The sequence below is a fragment of the Pinus tabuliformis genome, chromosome 4_1 (genome assembly GCF_031772625.1).
Source record: "Pinus tabuliformis cultivar Carrire ecotype Pingquan chromosome 4_1, CPIR1, whole genome shotgun sequence".
Lineage (NCBI taxonomy): Eukaryota > Viridiplantae > Streptophyta > Pinopsida > Pinales > Pinaceae > Pinus > Pinus tabuliformis.
Genome location: NC_142303.1, coordinates 646248081 through 646271470, shown reverse-complemented (window position 1 = coordinate 646271470; position 23390 = coordinate 646248081). Strand labels below are relative to the sequence as shown.

The 23390-nt window shown below is 39.6% G+C and overlaps 1 protein-coding gene and 1 long non-coding RNA gene across 2 annotated transcripts; one reads left to right on the top strand and one right to left on the bottom strand.

Annotated features, from left to right (window-relative positions):
• Positions 1 to 410: 410 nt before the first annotated feature.
• LOC149177713 (uncharacterized) lies at positions 411 to 2275 on the top strand. Its single transcript, XR_016258131.1, has 4 exons — positions 411 to 932; positions 1156 to 1200; positions 1395 to 1454; positions 1640 to 2275. It is a non-coding gene; the product is annotated as an uncharacterized LOC149177713 (long non-coding RNA).
• A 17458-nt stretch (positions 2276 to 19733) lies between these two features.
• LOC149177712 (putative disease resistance protein At1g51480) lies at positions 19734 to 21565 on the bottom strand. The gene is made up of 2 exons (XM_089421853.1): positions 20903 to 21565; positions 19734 to 19742 (listed from the first exon to the last, which is right to left on the bottom strand). The coding sequence occupies exons 1-2, from the start codon at positions 21563 to 21565 to the stop codon at positions 19734 to 19736; spliced, it is 672 nt and encodes a 223-aa protein (XP_089277979.1).
• Between the last annotated feature and the right edge of the window lie 1825 nt (positions 21566 to 23390).

Sequence of the window (23390 nt, the reverse complement as noted above, 5' to 3'; positions counted from 1 at the left end):
CCAACCTCTCATACTGCCACCTCTCACCCTTCTATACATAGACATGCCAAAAATAGTAATCCCTCTAAAAATAGGAAAAGATAGAAAATGTCTAGAACAGATAGGGGGGCTTGCCATATATAGTACGCTCAAAAATAGGCAATGTTAGAAATAGAAAATTGGGTGCATATCCACAATGTTATACTCATATTATACTCATCGGACTCAAATTTCCATGGGGAGTTCAGATATGCTGATAGCATTACCATGTAAAGACTGCTAAAAATAAAAATGTCTCAGATTTTGACAAAAACGCCCTCGTCAAACTCAGTTTTCAGTGGAGAGTCCAAATACATACCCAAATCTGACATGCGAATAATGCTAAAAATAGAAATGTCTCACATGCCTATGAAACCATACTCATTGGATTTGCCTTAGCAAGGAATTTGAATCCGTGATCAGAATCGACACGCATGTCCTACTAAAATAGAAAGTGCTTGCATGTTGCTCGAAAGTAGCTCATCAAACTCAGAATCTCACAAGGATCCCAAAGATACCATTATCTTTGACATGTGTAGAAAGTACCATGCATGTTACCCAGAGAAGTCTCATTGGAATCCTGAGTTCACAAGGACTCTGAATATATATTCAATACCACTATGAAAGCCTCGAGACTCTGTCTCCTAAAAAGTAGGATAACTGCTAAAAATAACAACTCTCTCCAATCTGTGCAAAAAAGTGTCTGAATCATCACTGAATCCATGCTGTAACTAATCTCCCTGAGAACCAACTCCCAGTCTAAGCAAAACTGTATCCGCATATATCTCTGAAGCTGCAGCCTGATGAAATGTGTTGGGCATTAACCCTCCAAATCTGCAAGGGCAGCGGTAATCAATTGAATGGAGTGGGTGTTGTGAATTGCACACCAAAAAGAAGTGCGATAGGCAAAACAGGTGGATCATTAGCAAACAAAGTTGATTCCTCATGTAGTGGATGCTGGAGAGCACTGAATCCAATTGATTTGCTTGAAATAAGTAGAAGATTTGGTTTGATGTTACATAACACAAACAACAAAGAGGAAAAACTAAATTGTCTCTGATGCAGATAGCACTTTAATTTCTCGTTATCTGCACTTCTAATCCTTGGTTTCTTAGTAACATTTGATCAAATTTGCAGGATAGCTCTGCATTGTCTCTTGCCTATCGTTCTTGCTTGGCTAAGGTACAACCTCATAATACTTAAAGTGGAGGATCAAGTAGGGCAGGCTTTTGTCAAGTAAAGTTGTAGGAAACTTCTGTATCAATGTTAACTGAAACATGTTTTCTGTTCTACTATAGTAAAATATATATTCCCTGGTGAATTTATCCTAGTAATTGTTACCACAGTTGCGCTGAAGCATTGTGTTTTGTCATTAGTATTCATCCATTGAAGTTCTTTCATATGTGCATGGAGGCACCGAGCTTCTAGAACTGCAGGTGACTTGCTGAGTGCTTTTATTTGCTTTTGATGTTTCATATGCTATCAGTGTTTTGTCGTTAGTATAAACGAGTGTTTTGCACTGCTTGCAATGACTGGAAAGTTTGTGCCATATGGGATTGAATTGAATCTTAATTGAGTGTTTCAATTTATGCTGGTGTCCTGTTTGGTTTGATCAATTTAGATTGATGCTGTCATAAATGCTGGAAATTTGGGGAACCAGCTTCCAATCACAAGGGCCAGTGTGTGGGAATTGCATTTCAATCACTTTAACATGAAGATGCATTGGGAGGTGAGGGAAGATGACCTTTCAAGGAAAAAGATTCGAAGGCCAACTCTGATATCTCAGGTGGGGATGTCGGGATGCCAGAATGCAGCGAAAAAGGTTTTGATAAATGAAGGCAAATGGGTGCTAATGGTTGATGAAATTAGGGAATGATGTAAGACACCTTCAATGGGTTCAAGTGGTGATTATACGCATACAAATGCCAATTTAAGCAGTTTTATGCACTTGCTCTCTTTTGAAAGAAACCCAATCCAATAACGAGGAAGGGTAGGTCTCACTTGACTGATAAGGGTGAATCAATAGGGAGAGGAAGGCAGGCTGGCAGTCAAAAGCTGAAGGCAACGAATGGATAGCGAGGCATTGACCAGTATGAGAGCAGTGAATGACAGCCAGTTGTTCTGCCTGATAAAAAACCATAAGAATACATCCTACTAGAGGATCTGTAGCCCTAGCTCTGGCAAGTGACTTGCCTAACCTAACAAGGGCAAGGAACAAAAGCGAGTGAGGGCAAGGACATTGAAGGACCACCGAATACATAGATACTGGCTAACATGGGGTTGCGGGACTGGAACTAAGAAAGAATCCTGCACCACACCTGGGAGGAAGAAGTGGTCGGTTGGGACTGCAATAATAGAGAAAGTGAGCACACTAAAACTAGAGGAGGCTTAAAGTTTACAGGTTGTATTTTGTGCTTCATCTGAGTTCTAGAAGCTTATGATGTTCATGATGGATGCTTATTTTTTTTAATCCACTTGCTGCATTTGTATCTCTTTCATTAGACGTAAAATGCATGTGCACCCATATTGTAGTATTCACTAAAGATAGAACATTAAAATAGGGAACAAAGTACCACCTCATTGCAATGGGTTAAACAATTGGGAGTATATTGACAATTAACTTTTGTTCAAAGGTTTTATGGTGCAACCATGCCTGGCCATACTGCCATCCATAATCTTTTTGCTGTTTCTCTGCACAACTTCTATCCTAAAGACAAAAGCAGCAGTCTTATCATTCATTCAAACAAGGTTGATACATCACTCTTGTACTGTGTTTTTGGTAAAACTTAAACAAATAAGAGATGGTTGTCCAGGTTATAGCATCAGTATTTGTTAAAGTCTTCTAACAATATTTCATTCTTCCATTTTAGTCTCTACCGGGTGTGGTGAGCATATAGGTTTTAGCTACCTTGTTTCACAGAAGTACACTATTGTTGAATAATATCCACTGGTGTAACGTATTTTGAATTACGTAAGTGTTAGGATGAATAAAAATCTGTTTGCGTGTAGTTTCTGATGATTAATGAGATTCTAAAGTGAAATATGAAAAGGGTTATGACTATGATGCCCTAATAAAACTATTGGACAAGCTATTTCAGTCTAAGGCAAGAAGAGAAGATGAACAGTTGGTGGTGATTCCTCAGGTTTAACAAGATGTCAGTGAATATTAGTCATGTTTGTTGGTCATACATACAATACAGTTAAGAATACCTACCCCCAACTAAGTTTTTTGGTAATTGACAGGTGCTGGTTGCAGACATAAATATTAGTTATGAGAATATCTCGTTTGCTGCTGTTTAGTTAGGCTCCTTCCTTTTGGCTTTGATATGGGCATCATAAATAATTCAGGCCAACATCGGAAATGGAGTCTAATATTGAACATTGACTGGGAAAAAGAAGGAAGCTCAATGGAAACAAACCTGTTTAACTAAGACCTCGCATTATTCCATTCCCGACTCTCCCTTTTTGGATACTCTGGCTTGCTGGCTCGACATTCTTACTACCGGACGTGCACGGCAAGTAGAAATATTGGTCAGTGAACATAAATCATGTTTATTGGTCATATATACAACACTTAAGAATACCTACCCCAACTAAGGTTTTTTGGGGATTAACAGTTACTAGTTGCAGATATAAATATTGGTTATGAGGGAAAATCTCAGGCATTCTGCAGATATGGTGGAAAACTGATGATAAATTTCTGAGATTTCACCTGGAGTATCAACTGGTTGTGAGCTCTATCCCATGCTCCACGGTCTACACTTAACCTTTTAGTATTGTGTAGTAATTACTATTATCTTACTATTTTAAAAGCTTTGAAGCGTGAAAATGTGAAGCAATTTTCCAGATGTGACATTCCTTATAAGCCAGAGTACCAATCTGTATAAGCCATAGTTATATTTTGAGGTTTTTTTTGGCCATATTTTCAGGTTAAATTTAACTAAATTTTAGGAGGGATTTGTTGGAATAACAAGTTTGAGTTGTGATTGCTGAAAATTTCAGGTGCCCCAAAAGTGTGAGGGTGCTAAATCCATTTATGTATTCAAAAATGTATTTCAAATGACAAAAAATTAGTCTTTCACTGGATTTAAAAAAAAAAAAACTCCAAAAAATAAAATAGTTAAGTAAGACCTCTGTATAATTGAAGGGTAAAGATGGCCATCAAGCAATTGATAAAAGCTTTTTAGCTTTAATTAAGAATAAGAACTTTTATGGAGTTGTACTATGGACCTACGTTCTAAGATTTGTTTTAGTTTTTCAACATTCTGGTTTTCTAGTATTTTTTTCTATCCTCGTCTACCTGTCTCCTGAAAATTTCTGTGGTACCTTCCTGCTGTTCTAAAAACTCATTCCATTGTCCACCAGTCCCCATCATATAGTGCAACCAGCTATTTAGAAAACGAGGAAGGTTGCTTCCATACTTGCAAATGCCTTTAATACCTTTTATTGTTGGGAAATTATTATACATTTCTGGTAAGTTTGTAACGATTGTTTCACCTAGAAACTGTTCTCTGCTAAGTTACTCGTAGGTCAGAGGGATGGTGCCTCTCCTCTATAGGTGAATCCACAACAGCCATAGTTGAATGCATTTACTTGCAATTTATTTGTGTCATCTGTGCTGTATGGGCTTTATTAACTGGCTATTCGGGCCCTTTCTTGCGAAGTGTCCATAATACCATAGTAACTATAATTCCAGGCAAAACAGATATTGGACAAGTGTCCATAATACCATAATAACTATAATGCCAGGCAAAACAGAAATTGGGCAGTCCAGTAGTTTTTCCACATTCTGCACAAAATCCAATGAACACAGGTAAGTGCTACATCATTTAATTTGTGATTGTGAATAATCGATGGGTATGTGCTAATGTTAAGGTAAATAGCAACAAAAGGTGCAGTATATTATTGGTGCACAGTGTTGCTAGGTTGCACTCATTTAAGAAAATGACTCTGGGAAGAGATTTAATACCATATCTCAATTTCCATTCAAGAGATAATTGTGCACAGTTGTACTATTATCAGAAAAAAACAGTTAGGCCACTGATTTAAAATTGAAGAGGCAAAAAACCAACTTTGCCATAGGTTTATTCTGAAAAAATTCCCCTAAGGAACAAAATTATGTAATTATGTGAGGATTAACTTGTGGGTTTTTTTTCTGATGCAGACCAATGTTATCAGAACTGAACCAGTCACCGAACTGGTCGACCCTGAAATTGGGAACCGGACCAGAATCGGAAAAAAACTGAACAAAAGACCAGTTGACTAAAAAATACATAAAATATTCAAATTTTAGAGAAAAACATATATATTCATGTGCATCCATATGAATCCAAACCATTTATACACAAATATGCAAAAGTTTACATTTATATAGCAAGTAAGAGTGCATATAACCAAAAAAGCACTTAGTAACAATACATCTTTGGAGCCTAAATCAAAATACATCAAGAAAGAGGCCCTAAATGGCTTCTAGAGTCCAAAAATAAGCATAGCACTACAATGCTACAGCTACTAGTACTATTGGATATTATCAATGTTGAATACCTAATTTGTTAGGGTTGGTCTGGAGGAATGCCAATAGTCATAGAAGTCCAAGAAACCTCTTGGAAGATGAAAACCAAGGGTTACACAATGTATTAATATGTGTACCATTTGAGTGATGAATGCATTCCATGCTTACCATCTGCTATGTATTTTAGTGTGTGCTCTGACAGTGGTGTTAGAGCTAGTTTGGCTCATAATGCCTCTGCCATCCTGAGCTTGTCAGAGCTAAGTTTGGATGCAGGGCAATGTAACTCCTACACCACCTGCTAAGTCTTGCTATGTCTCAGATTTGCGTTACTCAAGCCTAGCATTCCTTTAGCCCTCTCCGCGGCCATTTCTCTCAGATGTCAAAACTTTGTTTGTTGTAACTCCCCATAGAGATAATTTTGACAAAACTAACGTGAAGGCCATTATCTATCAATCTCCTAAGGTTGTGTGTTATCATGTCAATGTAATTTCTAGCCAAGCCATTTTCCACGAGACATTTGTGTTGAGTCTCAAATTTGTCTTTGGTTTTGTTGCACTGAGGGCAGATTTTGTGTTATATTGCTACTATGCCACGACTCCGTGAAGGTTGAGGATGAGAGGAAACATTGAACTTGTTCTTTTTTCCAAAATGTGTTGCAAGAGTTTGGTAAATTCATGAAGGTTTTATGGCTAGCCTGTCAGCTTTGATATAATGATTCTCTATCGCCCCTGTCTCTGCGACTTGTTGTGAGCTCCAGATTCTTCCCTGTGCACAAGTTGTAATGCTTGGTCTCCTTAATGCTCCACTGTGTGCTTGCTTGTCATGCCTGTCTCTGCTCTCAGGGAAACTTAATGCTCCATCAACTTCTACTATTTATCCATTGTGCGCCTACTTATCAGGCTTCTCTTTGCTCGATGCTTTGGCATGCTCCACTAGTTTGGTGCCCACCAAAGTTGGGGACCTAACTCTTCTTTGAGTCGCCCACATCTCTCTTTACTTCTCAATGGATTCACTATGCGCTTGAGCTGTCTCCTATATCTGTGTTAGTGGCATAGTGTTTGAGGCCAAAGGTTCTCATACGAATCCGCAACATCTCCATTCTAGTGTTTGTTTCCTCTCCTTGGCGCTTATTTCCTCATTCTGAGACTCAGTCTTGATTGTGTTCTCACCCCTTTCCTCTTTGCTGGTGTGAACAAGGGTTTATGTGGTGTGAGAAGCCTCATTTGTGTGCCCATTTGCAAACTCAAGTCTCAAGTCTCTTGTGCGTTGCTCTGTGTCCATGGGTTTGTGGCCTCTTTTTTTCCCTCTGTGTGATTATCAAATACACCAATGTTGGCTAGTTGTCGGCTTCAAACCCAAGCTGGCCAATAAGCGAGCGTGTAAGCAGTTTCTCGCCATTGAGAGGGGTTTTCCATTTGGGTCCCATAGGCGCCCATGCGTCCAGGATGTCGAGTGGCCACTAGTAGTTATGAAGCAAAAAGCTGCCAGTGTTAAGGTCGTTCCAGTTCTTGTGATTGTAGATGAGCTCCTCCCATCTGTGCATGATGAAATTGTGGTTCTTGTAACGTTTGAAGGGGAGCTCGAAGACCATGTCAATGAACATATAAATCGAACCAAAGTAATTTGCATGTTGTTCCTTTTCCTTCGTCACCCATGAGATTCCTTCTTTGTTATCAATCACACTTATCGTAAGTGTGGAGGAATGTGACTTTGTCATTTTCTATTGTTGTGCAGTCGAAGCGTGGTGGCCCATCCTAGTACACCTAGAATTGTGTGGAGAAATATGAATTCTATAGGCAGCATATGCCCATCAGTGACTGTGCAAGTGATGTCTTGCTGAACATTTATCAGATTCCCACTGAAAACATTCATATAATTCTCAACGGCATCAATGAGCAAAACTTCAAGCCCAACCAGGCTGCAAAGTAACCTCTTTTTAGCTCCCACCATTGCCTATAGATGTACTTTAATTTGTTTCCTTTTTAATATTATTTAGGTCCTTGTGAACAAAGATGAGATATGGGACCTTAACAAGGAATATTAAGTGATCTATTGTGGGGTTCATATTGAGCAAGAATCTTGCATTAGTTCAAACCACTATTTGAATGCAATATAGAATTTGGGTTGAATTTTCCAAGTATTCCATGTGTAGCTGAAATATAATAATATATACAAGTAATGCATGGAATATATGTCTATATGCCATGAGGAACAGTTGAATCTTTCCCAATTGAAAGAATTAGAAGGAGATATTGAGATCGAGTAGTGGGTATTATGCATCAAAGTTGATTTGACTAGTCGGCCTCTTGGAACATATAAACTTGCAAAAGCAGTTGAAGAGCTAGGAGTTGGTGAAATTTTACTAAATTGCATAGATTGTGATGGGTAGGGACAGGTTTTTGATATAAACCTGCAAGTTGATTTTTGATTGTTAAAATTGGCAACTAGGGCCAAACTCCATGTGGGTCACCTTATTTATGGCCACTGATATTTTTCCTAGATTCCTCTCATCGAGAGGTGTAGGATTGATCTAAAGATCATCCGATTCTGATAAGTATTTATGAAGATATGAATTTATTTTGATTATGTACAAATTGTCAAGGTCGACCAACAACTTATGTAGGCTCAGAAGCCCAACAACAGTCATGTCTATTCAACCTCAACGTTTTGCATATAAATACAAGGAGCATTCTCCTCATTTGGAAACTTCACTCACACACATCTCTCTCTCTCTCCTGCGCAGAAAAGAGTCTCTCTCTCTCTCTCTCACACGTGTGGCTGAAAGGAAGACGTCCTAGGGCAAAGAGGACGCAGAAATAGGACAGCAAGTCATCTTTGACCAGCGTTGACCTTCCAAGAAGTGCGGATTGGGTGTGGTTGCCTCTCCTAGGCAGGCCGCAATTTTTGGCACAAAAATCAAGGTGATCTGACCTCTGGTTTGACCGATATTGACTGCCCTAGTTTAGGGCTGCAGTTGACTTCAGAAATCTGCACTTTGACTGAACTTTTGGGGCTGTTCTAGGGTTGTTTCTTCAGGCTGTTCGAGGACAAGTTGACTAGAAATTGACCAAGTATTTTAGAGGTCAATTTCAGCTAGTTTGACCAAGTTTGACTTTGCTGATCTAGGGTTTGCTGTTGCTGATATAAAATTACAGAATTCAGATTTTATACTATTTCTCTCTACTGAACTATTGAAGATAAAAGAAAATTTGATCAAAGGGTTCCCCAAATTGGGGTTTGTCCCTGGCTAGCTGCCACATCTTGTGTCTCTTGTCTTGGCTTGTTTTCGATTGATCATTTAATGTTCTATCTGCACTTTACTTAATGTATATGTGATTGCTAATCTGTGGCTAATAAAAAGAAAAATAAGTAAATTGCTCTAAGCATAGAACATACCATAATTTAACATGGTATCAGAGCTGAGGTGAAGACAAAGCCCAAGCAAGAGCAAGAGCAATCACCGAAGAGAAGGATTGGCAGACAGTCTTAAAACATGGGGTCCTCAACACACTTCCCTGCTGAAGACAAACTCCGTGAGAAGTCTGACTATCACGGATGGAAGATGTCTCTCGATCTAACATTAGAAGAGCAGGAAGTATTGGACCATGTGAGAGGCGGAATTGTTGAGCCTCCATCAAATGCATCCGCTGCTGCTAGGAACAAATGGACCAAGGGAGAAGTCAAAGCAAGGAAGATCATCCGAGACTCTATCGACAAACGCTTGGTGGCCTATGTTTTCGAGCTGAACACCTCCAAGGAAATCTACAATAGACTAGTGAGTTTATTTAAAGTTAATGATGCAAATCAAGTCTTGTTTCTTAGAAATAAGTTGAAAGAAATTAAGAAGGGCAAAGATGAAAGTATGCAAGCATATTTCTTAAGGATCATCGAGATCGAGAACGATCTCATATCTATTGGGGAAGTAATTCCTGACAGGGAAATGACACTCAACTCTTTTAGGACTACCATCTGAATGGTATATATTCAGGACTACTCTTCTCAACAATAATGTAATTCCTGGATTTGAGGAATTAATGGCGAGATGCATTCAAGAAGAAACAAGGATGGAAGAGAAAGAAATGCCCATACTTAAAGGTCATCCCGATGCCTTTTCTTCTCATGCTAAAAGAAGAAACAATTCCGGGGCTAAATTCAAAGGAAAGGCTGGACCAAAGGGTGGAATAAAAGGACGATGTTACAATTGCAATAAAACAGGTCACTATGCAAGGGAGTGCCCTGATAAAAGGGACTCACATCGGGATGATGATCAAAATCCCTCTCAAGGCAATCAAAGGAATGGCAAAGGCAAAAGAAGTGCCGGAAATCAAGGAAGAGGACAACCATTCAAGAAGGCAAGAAATTCCAGGTATGAATCTAACATCGTTAACAATAAGCAAGATGAATATTATCTACCAGCAGCTCTATCTACCTCTGCTCCCCCAGACTCGCTTGGAAATTGGCTTATTGATAGTGGTGCCTCAAGGCACTTCACTGGTTACAAAGAAGCTCTCTATAATCTGATAGAGAAGGAAACCAACCTTGAAATTGTTCTTGGAGATAATTCAAAATATCCCATGAAAGGCGTAGGAAATGTCACTCTTCAATTGAATCAGGGTAATACAATCCACCTACAAGATGTATTATATGTACCTGATCTCAAAAAGAACCTGGTGTCCATTTCGGCTATGGAAGACAAAGGCTACAAGGTAGCCTTCAGCGATGGCAAGGTACGTGTATGGAAAAAGAATATTAAAGATGCCTTCACTCTTGGGTTTCGAGTTGATTCATTATATCAGGTCAGAGGAAGTCCGCTAGGTGTCATGTCTTGTGACACATCTCTTCAGTCCGAACTATGGCATCGGAGGTTTGCTTACCTTCATTATAAAGCTCTACCCGATGTGAGACAAATGGTGACAGGGATGCCCGAATTCCGAGTAGAACAAGAAGGTGTATGTCCAGGATGTGCTGAAGGAAAGCTCAAAAGGGGACCATTCCCCCAGGATGTGCTGAAGGAAAGCTCAAAAGGGGACCATTCCCCTCAAGCCAAAGCAAGACCTTCGATATATTGCAGTTGGTTCACTCAGACATATCTGGTATGATGCCTGTGAACTCCTTGGGAGGATATTCATATTACCTCACTTTTACAGATGATTATTCTCGCAAGACTTGGATATACTTCTTGAAAAAGAAGGATGAAGTGTTCTCCTGGTTTCGACACTTCAAAGCCTTGATCGAGAATCAAATCGAGAAGAAGATCAAGACCTTAAGGACTGATAATGGGACTGAATATGAATCCAATGAGTTTCATGACTTTTGCAATGAGGCTGGCATTAAGAGGGAGACTACTACACCATATACTCTTGAGCAGAATGGTGTGGCAGAAAGGAAGAACCGTATGATTGTGGAAGTTGTCCGTGCTATGCTCCATGATCAAAGACTTTCAAAGTTTTTATGGGCCGAAGCTGCAAACACCGTCGTATATGTACAAAACCAATGCCCTCATCAAGCATTGGGTTCCAAGACTCCCGAAGAGATGTTCACTGGTAAGAAACCTGACGTATCTCATTTTAGAATTTTTGGAAGCCCTGTATATTTTCATGTGCCGAAGGAGAAAAGGAATAAATTGGGTGCATCTGGAAAGAAAGGAATCTTCGTGGGCTATAGCGAAAATACTAAGGGCTATAGAATCTATGTGGTTGGTCAAAGAGAAGTCGAGATTAGCCATGATGTCACTTTTGACGAAGATATGGCTCTTAGCAAAGTAGACAATCTTCCTACTCTAAGAGGATCTAAAGAAGCTGACACCAGGGAACCGAAGGAAAAAGAAGATGAGACGATGCCTGATGTGGAAGAACCTATGGATCCTATTGATCCTCCTCCGCAAGAGCCTTCCTCTTCCAGGAAGAGGCCTTCATGGCTTAGGGGGACACTTGATGATGCTGAAGGACACATTGCACCCAGAGGAACCTTCCGTGAAAGTAAAAAGCCGAACAGGTAACAGGGATACCTGACCATCATGTGAGCACGATCATCCAAAATGAGCCTTCATCCTTCACAGATTCCGTCAAGCATCAAGTATGGAAGGCTGCTATGACCGAGGAATATGAGTCCATTATGAAAAACGATGTCTGGGATGTGGTCCCCAGACCCCAGGACAAAGCCGTTGTCACTTCAAAATGGCTTTACAAGATAAAGCATGTATTTGATGGAAGTACGGAAAAGTATAAGGCTCGTTTTGTCGCTCGGGGCTTCTCCCAGAAGGAGGGTACAGACTATGACGAAATATTTGCACCTATTGCCCGATATACCACCATCTACTCAATCATAGCCCTTGCTGCTTCGCAAGGATGGAACCTACATCAGATGGATGTCAAGACTGCATTCTTACATGGTTCGATCAAAGAGGAGGTCTATGTGGAGCAACCCGAAGGATTTGAGATTTATGATCAAGAATCTCATGTGTGCAGGTTGAAGAAGGCCCTCTATGGGCTAAAGCAAGCACCCCGAGCATGGTATGAGAGAATCAATAGCTACTTGATGAAGTTGGGATTCACTAGAATTGAAGTTGACCCTAACCTTTACTTTAAGGTTATAGATGACAAGCCTCTCATACTGGTGCTTTGTGTTGACGACCTCTTTCTAACAAGTGCAGACCCTCTCATTCACGAATGTAAGAGGGAGTTGGCTTATGAGTTCAAGATGAAAGACCTAGGACTCATGCACTATTTCCTAGGACTGGAAGTCTGGCAGAAACCAGGGGAGATTTTCCTATCTCAAGGAAAATATGTGGTGAAGATATTGGAAAGATTCGGTATGGTGGACTGCAAGCCCGTAACTAACCCAATGGAGCTTGACTTCAAGAAGTTAAGTGGTAGTGCTGCCGGACCCGTTTTACGAAATGCTACCAAGTATCGAGTCATCGACAACTCGTCGGAGCATTAATGTTCTTGGTGAACTCCCATCCGGATATATGTTTTGCAGTCAACACTTTGAGTCAACATATGGTTGAGCCTCGCCACTCACATTGGATTGGTGCCAAGAATCTGTTGAGATATCTTCGTGGCACAATCACTCATGGGTTGAGATACACTGCCAGAGATGTGAGACTACTTGGGTATACTGATGCTAATTGGGCAGGCAGTGTGGTGGACCGAAAGAGCACTTCTGGGTGTTGTTTCTCTTTGGGATCTGCCTCGATATCCTAGATGAGCAGGAAGCAGAAGTCGGTGGCTTTGAGCACCGCCGAGGCAGAGTACATTGCTGCTAGCATGGCCTCCTGTGAGGCAGTCTGGTTGTGAAAGCTCTTCAGTGAGCTGTTTGGATTTACATTGGATACCACCATGATTCTATGTGACAACCAGAGCGAGATCCGTTTATCAGAAAATCTCGTATTTCATGATCGCTCCAAGCATATCGATATCAGGTACCACTATATTCGAGATATGGTGCAGCGAGGAGCAATAAGGCTCCAACATATCGGTACAGATGAACAGGTCGCCGACATTCTGACAAAGCCCCTAGGAAAGGTCAAATTCTTGACTTTCTGAGAACGACTTGGTGTCGTTCAAAGACCCTCTTATGAGGGTCGAGTATGATGTATTGAGCTTTGGGAGCTCCAAGGGGGCGCGGGGTACTTCTTGGAGCGACATGTGACCACAGGGCGACTCACCATCCCCTGGTGGTGCACTATGTACAGGGTAAAGGTTCAACCTTCCCCTGTGACACCTCGTGGCGACTGTGGCACAGGATGATTAGTTCTCCTGTGAGCCAGGATGATTCGTTCTCTGTGGCGATTGTGGAGAAGGATGATTAGTTCTCCTGTAGGCCAAGATGATTAGTTCTCCATGGCATCCACTAGACATGATGATTCGTTCTCCTGTGGACAAGATGATTAGTTCTCCTGTCGAGGCATCCTACCCATGCAATCTGGGTCTCATGGGAAGTACCTCTCATCTGATCAATGAGAAGGGAAATGAGGATAGGGACCATAGTAGTTCTATCGATGGACGCATCGTTGTATCTATCGTACTCCCTATGCTAGGATGACCTCCATTGATCTGGGATCAATGATACTGATCTGGAATCAGTGAGAGCGGTACACACTCTGAGACTGACTTCCGGTCAGTGGAGGATGGTATGATACATCCTCGATCATTTCTTCTTCTTCATAGTTCGAGCAAAGCAAAGCAGAGCAGGGTCAAGTTGTACAGGACAGTGCATTTGATGGATGGACAGCAGTGACGGTCCGACAGATTGCAGATGAAGTTCTCCCTAGTTGAGAGGGAGTGTTAAAATTGGCAACTAGGGCCAAACTCCATGTGGGTCACCTTATTTATGGTTGCTGATATTTTTCCTAGATTCCTCTCGTCGAGAGGTGTAGGATTGATCTAAAGATCATCCGATTCCGATAAGTATTTATGAAGATATGAATTTATTTTGATTATGGACAAATTGTCAAGGTCGGCCAACAACTTATGTAGGCTCAGAAGCCCAACAATCATGTCTATTCAACCTCAACGTTTTGCATATAAATACAAGGAGCATTCTCCTCATTTGGACACTTCACTCTCACACACATCTCTCTCTCTCTCCTGCGCAGAAAAGAGTCTCTCTCTCTCTCTCTCACGTGTGGCTAAAAGGAAGACGTCCTAGGGCAAAGAGGACACAGAAAAAGGACAGCAAGTCATCTTTGACCAGCATTGACCTTCCAAGAAGTGCGGATTGGGTGTGGTTGCCTCTCCTAGGCAGGTCGCAATTTTTGGCACAAAAATCGAGGTGATCTGACCTCTGGTTTGACCGATATTGATTGCCCTAGTTTAGGGCTGCAGTTGACTTCAGAAATCTGCACTTTGATTGAACTTTTGGGGCTGTTCTAGGGTTGTTTCTTCAGGCTGTTCGAGGACAAGTTGACCAGAAATTGACCAAGTATTTTAGAGGTCAATTTCAGCTAGTTTGACCAAGTTTGACTTTGCTGATCTAGGGTTTGTTGTTGCTGATATAAAATTACAGAATTCAGATTTTGTACTATTTCTCTCTGCTGAACTATTGAAGATAAAAGAAGATTTGATCAAAGGGTTTCCCCAAATTGGGGTTTGTCCCTGGCTAGCTGCCACATCTTGTGTCTCTTGTCTTGGCTTGTTTTCGGTTGATCATTTAATGTTCTATTTGCACTTTACTTAATATATATGTGATTGCTAATGTGTGGCTAATAAAAAAAAAACTAAGTAAATTGCTCTAAGCATAGAACATACCATAATTTAACATTGATGTTGTAAATATTCTTGTCATTGCTAGCAACGATGCTAGTGTTGTGGAGTAGCTCTCTCAAGTCTTCAAAAGGACATCTATTTCCCTTGTGACTGGGATTTTCCATAAGAAAAGGTACCAACACTTCCCATGAAAGACAAGTTTCCCTATTTGCATTCATTACAAAGGTTGTTTTTGCTTAGCAAGCCAATAGTTTCTTTGCTAGTCTGCAATGCCTTGATTCGTGTCTTTTTTAAATTTTTATGTTCCAAGAGACCAAGTTGGTATCTATTTTTTCGTCATTATCTTATGATTTTCCGAGCTTGGGAAAATGGCTAGACTTGATAGAACATTAGAGTTATTGAACATTCTCTATTGTTGATAACACAATCAAAATCGGCAAGGCCTCTCTCATTAATATTTGAACCTGTATACAAAATGCACAAGACAAGATTGAGTTGTTGCAACTTGAATCTCAACTCCAATGAGATGATCATGAACTAGAACAGAAGAGTCACCATTTTGAATTGGCTCTTTTTCAAAACAATTATCTTTTGGAGTTAGAGAAAGACTCCCATCAACAACAAACACTTGATCAAATCAGTAAGGCCACTTCAGGAGCATATTCACATGAAGATGCAGAGGTTGATGCAGAAGTTCGCTTGCACTTCCCAAGCCCATCATCAGACCTTGGGAAGAAGTCATTAACAACAAACACATAACCGACCTTGGATATGAAAAGGATGTGACCTTTCACATTCCAAACTACTCTAACCCCATCCAGTTTCAAAGTGTTGGGTTTCTCCAAGACAACTCATCTTCGCCTACTCCACATACACATCCGCTTCAGATTGTCAAATGCCAACAGTGTGATTAAGTTGTCCATGTGAAAGATCAGTGTTTTGATCTTCATCCTTGTGAGCATTGTGGAAAACATAGTCATCATTCAGACAAATGTTCCAGACATAAGACTCTTGCAAGAGCAAAGATTCACCTTGGATGGATCACTTCTTGGCAATGGTCTTCAATAGCCAAGAAGATATATCGGTCATACCTCAGAGTTCATTCTCGAGTATTGACACATCTTACAGTGGAGATATCTTCATCTTCTCACCTTGTATTTGACAGGGGGGAATTTATGGTCAACTACTAGCTTCAAAGATATATCAAGTGAGCTTGAGCCATAGCTTGAACCAGAGCCAACTGCCAAAGTCATCCAGTGCGAGAGTCAAAGTTGTAGATAGAGACATATTCATGTTCCATGAGCATGATATGGTTGGTGGCCAGCCTTAAACCACCACCGATAGAAGACTTCAGCGTCTACTACCCATTTCGTCAGTTTATGGTCATCTTTAAATCATCATTAGGGAGCACTTCCACTTTACAAAAGACTTCAACTTCTAGCCAGATTTGGAATTGTTCTACGAACTGCTTCGAGCCAAGTTCCAAAGTTGTTGGTTAGCCTTAAATCACCACTAGTAGAAGACTTTGATTTCTACCACTTCATTTGGTTTGTGGTCTTCCTTAAACCACCAATTCAGAGAGCACATCCAGCCATTAGCTGCTATACACCTTTGTATTTCAGCTCTCTTCTTGGACTCACATACACACCCCTTCGGATTAAGGGGGGATGTTGGACACCTAATCCATTAGGAATTCCAATAGTCATAAAAGTCCAAGATACCTCTTGGAAGATGAAAACCACGGGTCACACAATGTATTAATATGTGTACTATTGGAGTAATGAATGTATTCCATGCTTATCATCTGTTGTGTATTTTAGTGTGTGCTTTGACAATCAGAATCATTATCCTCCTCATTCTCATTCTTTGCAATGGGATTCCGGCTTGATTGCCCTGGCCTAGAAGCTTGTGATATTTCTCCCTGTGGAGGTGGGGTCCAAGTCCAACAAAGAAAGGTCTTCATTGTCAAATGTTGATGTCTTACTCTCCACAACCCATTATGATGATGGATCGAAGTCACACAAAACTATGTTGCGTGACTCAAGGGTCTTGTTCAACAACTAGTTGTGTCTCAACCTAAGGATGTACTACACATAAACCATGTCATTCAATCGTTGTTGCTCCTAATGGTTTCTCTTCTTGGTATGTATACACTAAAAAATGATCCAATTCCTTTCACACCTTGAAGCACTACATGTCTAGCTCAATATCCGAATGCAATTTTTGCAAATAAGGGCACTAGCTACCAAATTGTTGCCACCAATAGGCTGCAATAAGAGTTGAAGACAAAGAAGTATTAGAAAATGACTTTGAAACTTGGACTCAACTCTTGTAATGAGTAATATAATTTGAAAACTTTGACATTTCTTACTTGGTGGATCCTTTGCTCTGGTTCCTATAGCCATAGACATCCCAAAGGTACCAACGCTCTCATTGAAATTCAAGAGCTTCTTATGTATTTGGTCTTGAATTTTTGGATTTGGGACGATGCGCTCAATGCATCTATATAATCCTTGTTTTACCTCCCCATCTGCCTCAAAATCGTTTGCGTAATGGTACATTCAAATTTAAAAAAAAAAAAAAAAAACAAAATATTCATCAAGTGATTTTGAATATTTGCCAAAGCTTTTCCAATGAATAACATAACTTATAAACATTGAAAATTGAAATTGCATACCTTGGGTTTAAGTAGTATCCAACTACTTGTAAAGGTCTTTGGAGTTGTTTGTTTCATCTTTCATCAATGGTTCTTCATAGAGGAAGATACTTCTGTCTTTTATCTTCATAATAATGCCCATGGCATGTTTATCAACCATCCGCAACACCCTCACAAGAGACTCACTAAACAACAATATCTCTTTTCCTTTTTGCAAAAAAATTCTTTCAAACACTTTATCAACCGCATGTTTACTTTCAGCCTTTCTGGTCCAGTGAGATGCATTCCGTTCATCACAAGAAAACATCTTCCTCATGTTGGTGTTTTGCTAAATAAGGGATTGCAACAAAAGAAATTTTGTTGCAATTCATGTAATGGCTGACCAAACAAGCTCTTTGCCCTCGGTGTGTTTCCTCATCAAGTTCAAAACCCATGAGTGGTTGTAGATGTACCTAGTGATGGATTTTGCTTCTTCACACCTCTTCACCCACTCAATTATGCCAATATCCTGAAGCATGATGTCCAAACAATGAGCCGCACATGGAGTCCACCTATCAAAGTGTTAATAGAGTCCAATGGGCTGCACATAGAGTCCAACTGAACAAGATGGAATCCAAGAAACAAGATGGATTGCAATGGGCTGCACATGGAGTCCAACAGAACAAGATACGTTTCCACTGGCAGGTCTCGAACGGATCCCAATGCAGAGCCATTTCCTGCCAGATTTGGGGGGAGGGGAACCATGTTTCCAGCATGCTAGACATGGTGATCTGATAATACAATTTAAAATTGAGGCAGGAAGTCAAGAAAGAAGATTTACCAAATTTACTAAAAATTGATGCTTGTAATCACTGTGAGCCTCCTCCTTTGACGAAGCACATCTAAATTCTTTCATTTTTTCGCCCTTGGTTCAAGGTTTGTATCCCTACCAAATTCTTTTAAAATTAATGAGCTTATAGAATAATACTGCCAACAATATTGTCATCCATCAATCCTGTCAAAGTGTTAATCTATATTTTCTCATGTAAAATTTTCTTACGTTCTAAATTTTCATGTCCAAATTTTCCATCCACTCAGTTACCATGAATATTTTCAATTTTGTCAATCTGTATAGAAACTGTGTTTAATAAGACAGTATCATAAATTTAAGATCTCAATGAAATTAAAAAGCTATGAAATAGAATATGAATTCTCTATTCTTATTCGTAAGGCCAAAAATCAATGTGAAACAACGATACCACAGTCATTTGCTTTAAAATCATAAATGTTGTAAAATGAATCTTCTAAGAAGGAAATAGTGGGAAATTGAGTTCTCAGAATGATAAGAGCTCAGAATTTCGGACTACCATCGTCGTCCATTTTTTGGTGCTAGTGTCTAAGTTGTTTTTGCCAGTGACTATAGAACTTTTAGGAAAAAAATGATCACTAAATTGTGCTAATCATTGCCTACTAAATTCGGGGCATATCTGTCTTTGGAATCATGGTCAAGACTCAAACCATAGAACGTGCCTTCACGAATTCTGAAAATTGGACAAACTAGCTGGCAGGGGTCACTGATTATATTCCTATTTAGCGGGTGCAACTGACTCTGTTGTTAAGCCCTGTTTTGTGTATGCCAGTATGTATGTCTCCTGTCGTTCGAAATATCACATTTGGTCAGAGTCAATGCAGTGTATCATTTTAAAGTACAAGAATATGCAATCAAGACAGTCGAAGGCCATCCAAATTTCAAACAGCATGTTTTATACCAAATTCTTCTCCGATGAAATTATGTTTTATACCAAGCATGTCCATAACGTGTAGCAATTGCAAATCAAACATATATGCAAAATACAGATAAAGCATTATGATTTTACACATTGTGACTTTTATGAACATGGCAGCGTCTCATGTATCTGGTTTTACGGATTGAAAATAAATAATACATCGAAAAAATAATCATAATTTAGTTGTCAATCAACCGTGAGATAGTTATTATTGGTTGTTGTTCATTGAGTCAATTAATTAATATTGTTATTCAAGAAAATCTATATAATTTGGAATAGAATAATTTATTGATGGTCTCCCTAAGAAGCAAGTTTTTATTCTTACTAAATAACTTTCAATTGATTAATATTGCTATTAAAAAAATCTGTATAACTTAGAATAGAATAATTCATTGATGGTCTTGTAAGAGGCAAGTTTTTACTCTTACTAAATAACTCTCAATTGATTAATATTGTTATTCAAAAAAATCTATATAACTAGAATAGAATAATTCATTGATAGTCTTGTAAGAGGCAAGTTTTTACCCTTACTAAATAACTCTGAATTGATTGATATTGTTATTCAAAAAAATTCATGTAACCTGGAAAAAAATAATTCATTAATAATCTATAAAGAACTTGTTTTTGTTTTTGCTTTTACTAAATAACTCTTTAAATCTTATACCTTCGGCCTATTTCCTTACCTTTTATAAAAGCTAATACTTAATCAAATAAAAATAATTTTAAATTACTCCAAAATCAAGTTATCATATTTATATACGCCCACTTCATTATGATATATATATAATTTTCAATGTATTAAATAACATTTCCATTGTATGAATCTTTATTTTCTTCATGTTAACTTTTTTCCCTATCAGATATATGCGAATTTTAATAACAATAATAAAAAGAAGAAAAGAAATATGCAATAAATTATTAATAATTTTATATTTGATAATTTCTTATTTTAAAATTGCAATGCATTTTTATTGAGGGGAGTTTCTCATTCTAAGTCAGTATGATGTGTAATCTTGTTTGTCTGTCATCAAAGTTGAAATGTAATCTGGTCTGTCTGTCATCAAAGTTGAAATTTTGCTCATGTTGATCAAAATATCCCTTTGGCATCAAAGTTGAAATTTTGCTCATATCCGCCAAAATAAAAAATAAAAAATATTTAAATAAAAATGTGAAGAAATTAGATCCTCTTAGACTTATGTTAGATCCATATTTAAAATAGATCTATGCTGATTTATAACAAAATATTATATTGAAAATACCTAAGATCTTTGAGTTCATATATTACATATGGTATTGATGTTAGTTTAGAACATCCCAACATATTTAAGAATTGAAGTTGAGAAAGAAGTCCTATGGCCTGAGGCAACGATTTTAGCTCAGAACATCCTGACAAATTTAAAAACTTAAGGCTTGAAAGATGGCCTATGTCCTCGGAGAGATCCTCAAGGAAGTTGGATAAAAAAGACTGGGGGACTTCTCTCAATTCCTTATTTCCTCCCAGAATTAGACTCACAAGTTTCGTGCATTTCAATTGCAATCTCTTTTCAGGTAGATATTTAATATTATTGCTGTAATATGATATTCTTTTCCAATCATTCCCCGCGATCTGGATGGGGAAATTTTGAAACCGTTGACCGGCCATGAATATACAATGTTCCTCCCTCCATCCAATATAAATGGCCAGATCACGGAGAGTATTGTTAGTTTTCAAGAAGATTCTTCCATGCGGAATGTGTGTTACCTGGAAGAAACAACGATCTATAAGTAACTTTATATAGCTGTGGGCGGTGTTGATGCTCTTGACAAGACCTTCAGCAACCCACATGCCCACCATCTTCTCCACCTCAATTTCTTCCCCTCTCGGAAACATGGCACAATACAGGAAACAACTTTTGAAGTTTGCATCGGGTAATCTCTCATAACTCCATCTCAATATCTGATACAAGTACGCATCAATGCTACGATAAGCAGCTGGAAAAATATGATCAATCGGTGCTTGCATTTGCCTTAAAGCAAGATTCCACTCATTTACAGAGGTGTTGGCCCTCATTGTTGCAGCTATTACCTGTATGGCTAACGGTAAACCTTTGCACCCATCGGAAAATTTTCTGGCAATATGCTCCAAATCCTGTGGAGGATTGTCGTCTTTGAAAGCGACATTGCGAAACAACTCCCAAGATTCATCGCGGGTCAGAGGTTGTATATATATAGAATTGTTTGCCCCCATTTCTTCAATCACATCCCTCAAGCGACTAGAGCATATGAATTTGCTTCCTTTGCCATTGCCAAATTCCACGCCCAATTCATTGAGATCCAGTGGACTCCACAAGTCATCAAAAATCAGAAGAAATTTCTTGGCCTTAAAATATTCTAAAAGTTTTGTCCTCATCACAGACCTCCCCATTTCATTATTAGAATGGTGAATTCCTAGATCTAAATTAACTGTCCGAACAATACAATCCTGCACCTCTAGAATACCCGATTGACCGACTGTAACCCAAATCACAACATCAAAGAAGTCACTAACCTTGTAGGTGCTGTAGACATTCTAGTGGAGCAATCTAGTTTTCCCAAAGCCAGCGTCGCCACATACACCAATTATGCGAACATGGGGAGCTTCCCTTAACCAGCGCTCTACAAGCACCTCGCCATGTTTAATCCCCGTCTCTATCAAGTCCGTTTCAAACTCTACCAAGTCTGTTGTAGGGTTTTTGATCACTTTAAAGAGCTCATCACCATCTTGTAAGAGCCTATTCACATGTGTCTTCCATTCGAACAGTTGTTCAGAGAGTTTGGGCTTGCGAAGGAAGCAATCGAAACATTGCTGTGGCCTTTGTGTGGGACGGGTCAAAAGCCTCGCCCATCTGACTTGATCTTCCATCCTTTCCAAATAACCATTCACACAAGTAACCACAGCCTCTGGGGGCGCCGTTTGCTGTTGTTGGATTTGAGAGCTGATATCGTGCAAGAGTCTGGTCATTTGATTTAACGCTGTTTCCAAAAGCCAACGGTCATCCAACTGAGTAACACTATGTATTTGTTCGATGAGATTAATGGCCCTGCTTGCTATGGCGTCATGGGCAGTTCTGTTCACCAGATCCATTGCTAGCTCTCTTGGTGCAGAGCACAGTAGATTATGAAAACAAAAGCAGTAGGTAGGGCAGAGGTAGAATATAAACGCTGCAGGCTATACGGATATAAAAGCAGAGCAAGCAATAATGGGAAAAGTTGGAGGGAAGATTAGGATAACTGAAAGACAGGTGGTTGAGATGGACTCATTCATAGACTTACCAGAACACACACACCCCTTTTCAAGGAAGTTTAAACCCGTTTTGTACAAGTTGCCCACCAAACACCACCCGTTTTGTACCCGTTTTCGGACCGCCGTGCAGGTGTGCACGGGCGGTCGCCCTCCCGATTGTATATTGTGTATTGGATTTTCAGAGGAGTCTTGGCGGACCGTCGTGCGGGTGTGCATGGGCGGTCGCCCTCCCAATTGTATATCGTGTATTGTATTTTCAGAGGAGTCTCGGCGGACCGCCGTGCGGGTGTGCACGGGCGGTCGCCCTCCTGATTGTAAAAAAAACATTACGATATAATAAAAAGAAGTTCATTACTATATTGCTGTTGATTCTTGTTGATATGTTGGAATTATTGTTATAATTATCGCATATTGTGAATGGTTCTTCATATGGTAATATTATAAGTTCATAATGGTTATGAATTGAAGGCGTAGTCCGTAAGGCTCAAGCATCTTGATTGCCTAGGCGGTGCCGCACCCGCCCAAAAAAAAAAAAGAATTGGGGGCGTGACAGGTGGTATCAGAGCAAAGGTTGCTCGTGGCGAAAAAGAAGTGATAGAACCTGATCGAGCAGGGTTGCTCATGACAGGTGAAGTTGACAAGACCATGGAAAAATCATGGATGAACCGTCTGGGGTTCGTGGACTTGATGGTTCATGGCAAGACCATTCAAGCCCTGGTGGACACAGGTGCCACACATAATTTTATGACGACACGGTTAGCAAAAGAGGCTGGGCTGACAATCACCCCATCAAATATGGAGGTCAAGGCAGTGAACTCTAGAGCTAAGGTGGCGGGGTTGGTACATGATGTACCTGTACAGATAAAAGATTGGAAGGGTCGGTTGGACTTCACGGTGATGGAGATGAACGACTTCGAGATGATACTTGGGCAGGATTTCTTGAAAGGCAACAAGGCTATTGTTGTGC

What these genes read in the sequence shown, in the direction of transcription:
- LOC149177712 (XM_089421853.1), bottom strand. Translation starts at nt 21,565, where the DNA reads ATGGGGAGGTCTGTGATGAGGACAAAACTTTTAGAATATTTTAAGGCC.